At 37.7% G+C, this 11723-nt stretch overlaps 1 protein-coding gene across 1 annotated transcript; it reads right to left on the bottom strand.

Annotated features, from left to right (window-relative positions):
- Nucleotides 1–3111: 3111 nt before the first annotated feature.
- On the bottom strand, nt 3112–10889 carry rpain (RPA interacting protein). The gene is made up of 7 exons (XM_088356079.1): nt 10720–10889; nt 10475–10651; nt 10319–10391; nt 9487–9598; nt 9338–9401; nt 8435–8575; nt 3112–3211 (listed from the first exon to the last, which is right to left on the bottom strand). The coding sequence occupies exons 1-7, from the start codon at nt 10789–10791 to the stop codon at nt 3182–3184; spliced, it is 669 nt and encodes a 222-aa protein (XP_088212205.1). The 5' UTR covers nt 10792–10889; the 3' UTR covers nt 3112–3181.
- Nucleotides 10890–11723: the final 834 nt, after the last annotated feature.

Raw genomic sequence — 11723 nt, 5'->3', positions numbered from 1 at the left:
ACAAAAAATGAGAAAAGGAAGGAAAAGCAGGAAAAAAATAAAATAGGAAAAATGCTCGGGAAAAATGCATAGGAAAAAAACGATAAACAAATAAAAAATTTGAAAAAAGAAGGTCTTCTCACAATATCGCTTCCTCGCAGATGCCTACCATGGCATTGGGCTGGAATATAAGTTTCTGTTGAACCTTTCCTTTACTTAGGTGGATGTGAGCTGAGCTTCTCTGTTTTAAAATGTTTGAAAACTAAGCTAATCTTCTCCCCAATAAAAATACATTATAAAAGCTTGCTGCTCCTCCATTCATTCAAATTCCTCCACCATAACTTAGTGGGCCGGCTTTGGGTAGAAAACTCTCAAGCAGAAAAAAAAGTCATCTGCGGCCCTGACTATATGTGCTCATAGAATTTAAAAAAGGTTTGTTTAGATTTGTTTTTGGCCTGTTGGGGGCAGATTTGTTCCGGCAGCGATCGGCACGACTCCATTGACTACAGTTCTCCCTCAGTTGTCGTGGTTAATGGGGACCAAAATCACCCGCGAAAAGTGAAAATCCGCGAAGTAGCGACGCCCCTTCAAAGATGCTTAAATCTTTTTTTTTTTTATTTGATTATTTTTTAGACCCGGTTAATGGGGACCAAAACCACATGCAAAAAGTGAAAATCCGCCAAGTAGCGACACCCCTTCAAAAATGCTTAAAAAAAAAGAATATATATATATATATATATATATATATATATATATATATATATATATATATATATATATATATATAATTAATTTTATTATTGTTTTTTTTTTTTTAGACCCTCAAAGCTCTGAACCCGCGAACGTGGAACCGCGAAGTAGCGAGGTCCCACTGTATTTACATTTAAAAATTTTATGGGAGTTCCGGGTTTTATTCGAGGAAGCGGCTTTTTCGGCTTGGCTCGATAAATAACGCCGACTCTTTCAGCTCCAGAACGGCTCTTTAGATTGTATTTCTTGCTTTATTCCATATGTAACCGCTTACTATGTAACCGTATGTATATTACATTAGTTAAAATGGGTGAAAAATAACGCTAAAACAGACAAAAATGTAAAAAGAAACCAGAGAAGATAGCAAGCAAACAGGAAAAAGGAAGGTTCGATCCCATGACCTCAGAACTGTGTTAATACTAAATAAAATACACAAAATACACATTCAATGTACCACCAAAATGTAGGCTGGACTGTAATTCAATAAACAATTTAATTTGATATCTTGTATCATAAGAAATATTTTTCCCACAACTTAGGAGAATTACTATATGCAATGCCAGAGTGGCTAATACGAAGAAACGGGAAATTTCCCAAAGGGCTGGCTCATGTCAAAGTGGAGTTTGGGCTAGCTGGATGAGAAAACTAATTCCAACATATCTGCACTCCTGTTTCCTCCCACATTCCCAAAAACATGAATGTCAGGTTAATTGGCTGGTCCAAATTGTCCTTAGGTGTGAGTGAGTTATCTGACCCTGTGTGCCCTGCGACCGGCTGGCAACCAGTTCAGAGTGTCCCCTGCCCACTGCCCGAAGATAGCTGGGATGGGCTCCAGCACCCCCGCGACCCTACTGAGGATAAGCAGTGCAGATAATGGAAATAAAATAAAAATAAAATAAGTATTGAGTTTTTTTAGAAATAATATCAATCCAAATTAAAGATAACTAAAATAATCAAAAATAAATGTGCATTTACCTGCAGAGGTAAGGATTTCACGTCAACAAAGAATAACCCTGGAACAGATTTAGGCAGGACCGTCTCAACAGATTAAATATATTCTTATCTAGATTCATTACAAGTTAACTGAAATATTGCAAGTCTTTTATTCTAATATTAATGAGTATGGCAAAAACCCACAATATCCCGTCTCACAATCTTAAAACATTATGAAAAAGTATCCTTGTTGGCTGTAAACCATAATAAGCAACATTAAATTAATCAAAACTTGCAATATTTCAGTTGATTTGTCATGAATCCAGAATGTGTGACACGTGTTTTTATAGCATTTCAGTGGAGGGTTCTCAGCTTTTTAGAAAGCGGACGGATTTAGTAAGATGAAAATGTGTGAGGGCTGATTATTAAGCCTAGAATCTTTGAACGGTCTTCAATAAATTCACCTTCCATGAAAGGTTTTCAGTTCTTGGCAATCAGTCGTGACCTTGTAGCTCGCATTTGTAGCATTTTCATTTCATTTGACACGTAGGGTCTCGTGAAAAAGCATTGCTGTGCGGTTTAAACAGCCTCCAGTTGCTTCACCTTTTCACAGCGTTCATTCCCAGTTAGATTTTTGTAGTCAGGAGGTTCTTTCTAGCAGTCCCTTTTGATGTTGTTTTTTGGAAAAAAGAAAAAAAAAAGAAAAAAAAGCCAGTCTCTTGGCAAATTAAGAAGAGTTACACGTTTGAGAATTTGGTGAAAAAAAAAACCCTCCAATTTCCACTTGTCCTGGAAACGGCATGCCTCACAGTTAGCTTTCCGTTTTCTTTGTTTGCAGTAAACATGTTGGAAATGGAGTCGGCTAAAATTCTCGCAGAGAGCAGAGGGCAAGGTGGCCAAAGGGCTACTGCCATTATCTAGTGCAACAGAGATTTTTTTGCACAAATGTATTTTATACTGCGGTCAATTATATGACAGAGGCTGCGGGGAAGTTTTTATTACGGGCCATAACTGGCCCTGGGGCCAGACTTTGAAAATGCCTGTATTACAGAAAATAACAATCACGATATTCTAATATTCTGAGACAGTTCTGTATAGTAAACCACACCATCAAAACGTTATTTTCTTTGACCATAAAAATATAGCTTTTAGCCATTAACTGGATTTCAATTGAAAATATCCACAATACTTTGAGGTTTTTTGAGTGTGTAAAGGTAATGTTGGTATGCAGGAACACTAAATATGTGGCATCTTAATTCACTAATAAAATAAGTACCTGTTCAAAACAAAAATACATTTTTAGGTTTATTCAATTTGGTTCTGTCAAATTCTATTAGTTCAAAAATCTAAAAAGGGAAAAATAAAAACGTTTTATTTATTAGATAAGAGTTGAAACTATCTCAGATTGTGTTCTAGAACATTCCATTTGTTTTACAGAACAAAACAATATTTGTAAAGTATAAAAAATAACCTTTATTTAAACAAAATGTACACAGGTATAATTACAATACGTTCCAATTCATAGGATGATGGAGAGGTAGTCACAAACCTGAAAAGCAAAACAAACTGAATGTTATTGTAAAGTCATGGTTCAAAAGAACAAGAGAAAGGAAAAAGAAAAACAACAACTAACTAGAGAGGCCAGTCGCGTTCTGGTTCAGCATTTGCGATAATAGGAATTTACAAGTTATGCCACCAAAAAGGTATTGATTGACCAAAAAGGTTTAAAATCAAATCAAAACATGCACTGCTTTTCAACATGATTTGTGTGCATTTAGAAATCATCTCTAAACATACACTTCAAACTATAACTATTAAAAAAAATACTTCATCCCGGTACTGCAGGGGCGCAGACACAGAACAATAAGATTTAGGAGGGGCAGCCTCGGGAAAAGCCTGATCCCCTCTGCCATGATTTTTTTTTGCGTAATTTAATCCCTGTAGTTTTAATCTAAAACGTAATCTAAAAACGTTCAATGTGTGCAATACGAGGGGGACGGGTACCTAAGTGGTCAGCTGTTCAGTAAGTTTTCAAACACACCTTAGAAACAGCAATTTTGGAGGCCAATTAAAACAGGGGCGTCAAACACGTGATCCGCAGGCAGGTTTAGGCCCGCCAACAGATTCAATCCAGCCTGCCAGACAATGCTTAGAAGCATAAGAGAAAAATGAGTTGCAGCATGCCAAATAATGACCTGCAGTTTTAAATAGGTTTACTGGATACAGCCAAAGGTAGGCACCATTCCAAGAGAAATCCGCCCAATGTTGTTTTATTTGTGGATGACCATTTATCAACCAGAAAACATGTTATTTTACTAACAGAATTCACAGACAGGATTGCACTCATGTGTAGTGGGTAAATGTCTCTCTTAACTGCAACATTTGCGATCAAATGACATATTTTATTCCAAATGATTGGTTTGCCCCTGGATTATCTTAAACGTAATCTAAAAACGTTCAATGTGTGCAATACGAGGGGGACGGGTACCTAAGGGGTCAGCTGTTCAGTAAGTCCTTGGGTAAGACACTGAACCCCCAATACCCCCAATAAGCAGGTTAGCGCCTTGCATGGCTGCACAGATCACGGCCGCTATTGGGAAATGTGAAGCACAGTGTAAAGCGCTTTGGGAAGTCATTGACTTGAAAAGCGCTATATAAATGCAGATCATTTCATTTCATAAATCCTAGCACCTGGAGGTCTTTGCAGAAGAATAAAGACGCTTTAGCTCCTTTCTATAATAGATATGAAATTTAACAGAGGCACTTTTTAAATCAGTTGCACTTAGTGCTTGAATCCCATTTTTGTCACTTTACAGTTTTAACAAGTTTGCCCGGGTAAATTAAATAAACAGTAAAGGTCGACCGATTATCAGCTCCGATATTTGGGAATTTGACAGATATCAGTAGTTGTATTTATTCGACAGGCAGATTAAAAGCATTTAAACCTGTGTTGCAGACGCTCTGAACGTATTACCATATTTATTTATTTATCGTCAAAAGTTTCGGGGAGGTATTCATGTTTCTATGCACCTTTATTTGAGTTGCTGCTCACCCTAATTATATTTCCAGCACTGTTAGTTTTCTGCTTAAGTGAAATATTAGTCATGTTGAAATTCTAATTCACTTTGCTCTAAAGGGTTTCAGAGAACTATTGCAGTTGAATTTGAATTCATAACATGTATTATTTGTTTCTTTTTGACGTGATAAAAAAAAAAATCTTACGCCAACTTTCAAGCTTAAACAGCAAATTAATATCCGCTCCAAATATCGGATAACGGCCCTGAAAAACCCAAATAGGTTGATCCTGAGTAAACAATAGTGGAAATAAAGTCAATTGTTGTTTTCCTTTCTCACTTCAAAAGAAAAAAAAAATCAGGGAAGCAAAAAAGTATTGATGAAAACCAAAACCACAATCATCGTTTTATCTATTTAAATCTAACACTCGAATCATAAACATGACTTAGTGTAAGCCTCCGCAATATCCCCAGTCCTACAGCTAATGCACACTTTTTATGCCATTAACAAGTCTGGCCCCTGTGATAGTTTTTCTACCAAGTGGACCTCGAGTGTTAATGAGTTTGACATCACTGCTATAAAACATGCAAGATGTACTTGTATACAAGTAATGGTGCTGGAACATGATAAACTATGAAAAAAGACTGCAATAGTACCAAAAAAATAGGTTGATTTTGTAAGACATGCTGCAAGAGAGCAATCCTCCAGCAGGTTGTATTTTAAATAACTTTTTTGGGGGGGGAAATTGGAATCATGACTACTCTGCATGTAATATTTTATCAAGAATGATGCAGGAAATCAGTTTGACTTATAAATCAAAGACCGTATACATAAGTTACGGGAGACTCGAGTGAAATTAGCAATTGGGTTACCATTACAGGGTTCGTACACCTTTTTGATAGTCAAATTCAAGCACTTTTAAAAAAAAATTCCAACGATTTTTGTCGAGCATGCCACCTTGTCGTTATCAGCACATAATTTGTGCTATTTTAAGATGTTCCTGTCTGTGATATATATGTGTCAATGGGGCTGCTATAAACTGAAATTAATTCTACCTGAACAATTCACATGCAGCTTGGCTACTTTACACTTGTTTACAAACACAGAAAGGGCTCTAAAGGAGTTCGCTTATAATGGAGTTCAATACGGAAGACAAAACAAAAAGAAAGTACTGTATGTATAAAAACTCATTTTAATGATATTGATTGCTCCGGAGCAGAGAGCATTCAATCTTTCAATTGACTGCTGATCTTTTGCTGTTTGTTTTACTTATTTAACTTTACAAATTTTTGTATAGTTTTAAGATGATCTGTCTAAATTGGTTAATAGAGTTGTAAATCGTCAATTTTTGCATGTTCATTATTTATGTCACTGAAGGGTTAATTAATATTTTTTGGTTTTGTAGTAAGGGATTTTGTGTTGTTGTCCAACTTTAAATTTGTTCAGTGTGTAAAATGCCAAAATTGTTTTGTATTTTACATTTTTTTTTGGGAAGAGATGTGAATATTTTCATTTGTATTTATTGTGTTTTTCAACGGATCCCCTGCAAAATATATTAAAATAATAAATAATCTGGTGCATAATGTTTTCTTATCATTGATAAAAAAAATCATTGAAAAATCATTTATGAGGAGCTGTCTGTCCTCTTGGGTGCAACCAGTAGGGGGCGGAGACGCTTCACATAACAACGCCATTGTGACAAGTCGCCAGAACAAGCGTGATGCAAAATGCTGGGACAAATTAAATGCTAAAATAAATAAATGTCAAAATGCATGTACTTAAAATATTTAGGAATTATGACATTTTAATGTGTTTTTGTAATTATACGGCTTATATGTGTAGTGTTTAAGTAATTTTATATTTATTTCTCAGGATCGGTCATCCACATATTTAAATCCTCAAGCTTAACTGTGGAAATTTGGAGGCCTGCCTCACTGAGATAAAAGAAAGGATGTCACTCCACTTCTTGCTCCTTAACTCTGAAAAGGCCGAAATGTTAGCTATTGGTACATCTAAATGCCGTGACTTGTTCTCAAAAACTGCTCTGAACATTGACAAATGTAATATCACCCAGAGTGACTCAGTTAAAAATGTAGGTGTCATATGTGACCCCAATCCGTCCTTTCAAACAAACGTTAAGAATATTACTAGAACAGCTATTTTATATCTTCGCAACGTTGCTAAAATTCGCCCTATTCTGTCTCAGTCGGATGCATTTATTACATCCCGTCTCCATTAATGTAATGCACAACTCTCCGGTCTCCCGAAGTCCAAAATCAGGAGCCTTCGGCTGGTACAAAATGCTGCAGCGAGGCTTTTAACTAAGACAAGAAATTTTGATCACATGACCCCGATTTTAGCTAACCTGCATTGGTTCCCTGTTATCTTAACATGCGATTTTGAGGTTCTGTTGGTAGTATACAAATTCGTGCATGGACTTGCTCCCTCATATCTTTTAGATTTAATTTCCCCCTATGTCCCGGTCGGGGGCCTTCGCTCTGAAAACACAACTAGTGATCCCAAGAGCTAAGAGGAGATCCGCACCTTCAAGAGCATTCTCCATTCAGGCCCCGGTGCTGTGGAATGCTCTTCCCCTGATATTCGATATGCAACCTCAGTGGAGCTGTTTAAATCTAGGCTTAAAACACACTTTTATTCTATAGCATATTAATGACCTATATTTAGTGTTGACAATATCTGTGTATTTATTGTTATTTCAACATCCATTGCAGTCTGGTCATCCTGGAAGGGGGATTACCTCATGTGCGGTCCATTCTTAAGGTTTCTTCATGTTGAGCTTTTTGAGTTTTTCATTGCCCTCATGTAAGTTTTAGATCAGGATATGGTGTACTAATAGGCCATTGTTTCCAATAATCTGTGATCTTTGCAACCCTGACTTAATTTAAATCTAGCAGATCCACTGCCATCGATCCCCATGTATAATTGAACGAGAGTTGCGCAGTCCAAACAAAGTGAAGAAAGAATGCGAGTGTCCAGACCGGACTGCCGATTGTGAACTGTGGTTGACTGCTACGATAATAAGGCCTTTTTATCTCCATTAGTCTTTAGCCTCGCTTTTCTGCCAACTGTGTGTTTTCCAGTCGAGGAGGCGGAGGATTAGATTTGTATTGTCCATAGAAACTATTGCCGTTGCTACTTACCTGGTTTTACAAAACCAAACTCTGAAATAGTTGTTTTTGTGAGACAGAATCTTGTTCCCATTGTGCTTGCACTTTTGTGTCATTTTCACGCACTTTTAACTTTTCATAATTTATTGCATGAAATGGTGCACCTACTACCCTCGTGGTTAAGGGATCCAACCAACCAACCAACTAGAGAATTAGACTGCTAAAAACATTTTACTGACCTCGAAAACACAACATTAAAATTCAAGCATTTTAGATCATTTTAAGGAGGATTTGTAAAATGTATTTAATAGGGAAGATAAAGGGGTAGGAAAAATAAGCATCTGCTTCAGACTAACCCTTTTTGAACATGTTATTGTGACATTATTTTGTTGTTGACTCATTGCTTTTGTCCTGTTTTTATTTTGACGTTCGAAATAAGTTTTTATTCATTCATTTATTCTTTCATTCAATTTCAATCACCCGTACGAACTCTGTAAAGTCACAAGAGCAGACTGGAGTGGAATTAGCAAATAGGTTACAATTATCAAGTAATAAGGGAAGAAAACAGAAAAGAAACAAAGGGCCCTACGTCCACTGAAGATAGTTGGAACGGACATTTTTGTTTTTACCTCGCAAGCTATCAGCAAGTTTGGTGAAGAGCTTCCATTCGGCACTAATGAAAAAACGGGATTTCTGGAACATTCTTCCATATGCTCCGTAACTCGAGACTCGAGGAGCTTTCTTAAGACATCTGTGGTGACGTTCTTCATCTAAAATGGGGTATAAAACATACAATGATTCAAGATAATGTCAACTACATTCAATTTTAAATGTTGCCTCTCAGGCACGCAAATGACTAAATTGTCAATGTTTAAAGGGACAGTGTGTATAATTGGATTGCTAGATGTCATTGCATTTTGCTATAAAACAAAAGTGAAAAACGCTAAAGGGAAAATAAAAACTACAAAGAATCAAAATGACCAAATAGTTAAAAAAAATGTCTAGCTTCTTTTGACCAGCACAAGGCATGCTTTTTGGTACCTGTAACAGCAAAATGGCGGATGATGATAGCAGCTCCCTTTAGGTGAAGCTCATGTTATGTGAAATGTATGTAAATGCCTCAACCTACTAATAAACGTTTATATGATAGTTTATATAGTTTGCTTAGAATTTAAATTTATATTGTTTTTTATCATTCTTTTTAGTACTAGGCGGCGCCAGATAAGATATCCCGTCCCTTTAAGATTGCCTCAAATTTTGCATAAAAGGCATATTGCTGGCAACAGGTGGAATCCTTGTACTTCCAAATCAGCACTTTAAACTGGACCTTGGAAATGATCACTCATCAACTTTGCGTCATAAATGACTAGTTTATACAAGTTATTCAGGGAAATTTCAACTATGAGGTGACAAAAGCATATACTGGTTATTTATGACAAACTACCACATAGAACATTTCAGCTCCACATAGGCAATATTCAAGCACAGTAATTTTTGACCAATTTGCCAATTGTCTTATTACGCATACAAACCTTTGTGTTTATGTACAGTCCACATGGGCAAGAGATGAAATGACTGGTGACGTTCAAGTAGCTCCTAATAAATGCAAGTTTGAGGTCAATGACTTATCAACAATTCCCAAAACCCTTAAATATTTAACAAGCAGTTATGCCGTACTTACACGTGACACATAGGACAAATGATATGAGAGTCTTCCATCCCTTCCAAAACAGATGAGATGTATTGCTGCTCAATTTGATGGTTTCTCTCATACTCTTCAATGATTGAAATTTCTGAAGCACAATAAAAACATAGAAAGCTTAAAATGGACAATAATTTGATTATTTTTTACAAAAAATATTTTTATGGAATACTTGACAAAATTGTTGCTCGCAATGGGCAAAATTAACCGTGATCTTGTAGAGTGTATTGAGCAAATTTTCACGGTGGCGCAGTGGTTAGCGCGTGTGCGGCACAGTTCATGTCTTGGGAACTTCCTGCGTGGGTTTAAATCCAGCTCCAGACTTCCTGAACGGAGTTTGTATGTTCTCCCCGTGCTTGCGTGGGTTTCCTCCAGGCACTCCGGTTTCCTCCCTCATCCCAAAAACATGCATTTCAGGTGAATTGGCCGGTCCAAATTGTTCCTAGGTGTGATTGAGCGAGTGAGTTGTCTGTCCCCGTGTGCCCTGCGATTGGCTGGCAACCAGTTCAGGGTGTCCCCTGCCCACTGCCCGATGATTGCTGGGATGGGCTCCAGCACCCCTGCGACCCTACTGAGGATAAGCGGTGTAGCTAATGAGATGAGATGGTTCAGAGTTTGGTTTGATGACATAAGACATTTATCCTTTAGGGCAGGGGTGTCAAACTCAAATTCACAGGAAAGTCACAAATGATTTTCCAGTGCCTGTTTACTTATTAAACCTTATTTCTGACAATACATCACAAATAAATGATGAGCATCTGATGCACGGAAAATTTGAAATAATTCCCAACAATTTCAACACAAAGATTACCTTGAGCCAGGAGCTCCTGCTGGATTTCCTCTAAAACTGCCAGTTCATCACAGTCCTTCATAACGTTGTTAATCTGTTTAGAAAGACGTCAAGTTTTAACGACGTAGTGTCCTTTTGGAGTGTAAGACTCGTGATTTGTGAGTGGAACAAGGGTACCTCTGCAACAGCATCTGCGCCCCATAAAGATGGCAATCTCAGCTGATCAGCTTGGAGAGCCGTCCACTCTTCCTCCATGACCTCCTGCACAATCAATGAGGAGTTCCTGCCCTCGCCCGTCTTTCGATATCGATCCAATAACCTTGCCCGGCTCCCCCTTAGTCTCTCCACGCATCGCTGTTGACAGAATTAAGATATTAACAGTACGATTGCAATATGACATTTCCCGAGTTACCCCAATCCACCTTGCGGTACGTTTCCTTCCATGGTGGGGTTGTTCCTTTATAAAGCGCGCGGTGTCTCTGGAAAGGATCCATTACATTTCAAGAATGTTCCACCAAATGGCTTACTATCGGTGCAAGATTCCCGCAAAACAACATCAACAACCGGGTTTAATACGGGCTCTAACCCGGACGTATACGTGTGCAGTCGCGCTTTGCATTGTGGGATACGCAGTCCACTTCTTTCGGGTTTTTTAATTTCTTGATTGGAACTTGAAACTCATTGAGTTATTATTGTCCAGGGATGGGCACTTTACTTTAAAAAATGAATAAATGAATGAATGAAAACTTTATTCGAACATCAAAATAAAAAAACAGAACAAAAATAATAACTCAACGACAAAATATTGTTACATAAAATGTCCGAAAAAATGTAATTAGTTAAAGTTACTCACTACTTCCTCCATAAAGTAAATGAGTTAGTAACTGAATTACTCTATAGTTAACAAGGAAAGTAACCATTTCCGTGACTTTAAAAACAAAATTGTTGTACATGGTAGGCAGCGGCTTATAATAATAATAATAATAATAATTCTTTGTAACAATGTACACAGAACGAAATGTCGATACACCTGACCCGTTGTAGCGAGTCGATGCAGCCGCAGCCAGAGGGCGCCGCCATTATACCAATTAGGTATGTCTCGGTCGAGGCGCGAACCAGCGACATCCCAGTCTCAAAGCGGGCACACTACCATCTAGGCTACTGAGCTGGTATGAGGTAGAGAGCTCGTATTGGGATCAAAAGATCGCAGGTCCGATTCCCGGCTCCTCCGTGTTACATGTCGAAGTGTCCTTGTATAAGACACTGAACCCCTAATACCCCCAATAAGCAGGTTAGCGCCTTACATGGCTGCACGGCCGCTATTGGGAAATGTGAAGCACACTGTAAAGGGCTTTGGAAAGCGCAATATAAATGCAGATCATTTCATTTCATTTTATTTACGTCAGAGAGATTAAAAATGTCTGAG

This window comes from Urocampus carinirostris, chromosome 1 (genome assembly GCF_059441175.1).
Source record: "Urocampus carinirostris isolate Australia breed hairy pipefish chromosome 1, RoL_Ucar_1.0, whole genome shotgun sequence".
NCBI lineage: Eukaryota > Metazoa > Chordata > Actinopteri > Syngnathiformes > Syngnathidae > Urocampus > Urocampus carinirostris.
This window is presented reverse-complemented; position numbering and strand designations above follow the sequence as displayed.

Excerpts from the sequence above, each read along its gene's own strand:
- rpain (XM_088356079.1), bottom strand. The coding sequence starts at position 10,791 with ATGGATCCTTTCCAGAGACACCGCGCGCTTTATAAAGGAACAACCCCA. Across the intron at positions 10,652-10,719 it reads GGAAGGAAACGTACCGCAAG|CGATGCGTGGAGAGACTAAG; the intron begins GTGGATTGGGGT and ends TTCTGTCAACAG. Across the intron at positions 10,392-10,474 it reads GCGCAGATGCTGTTGCAGAG|ATTAACAACGTTATGAAGGA; the intron begins GTACCCTTGTTC and ends CTTTCTAAACAG.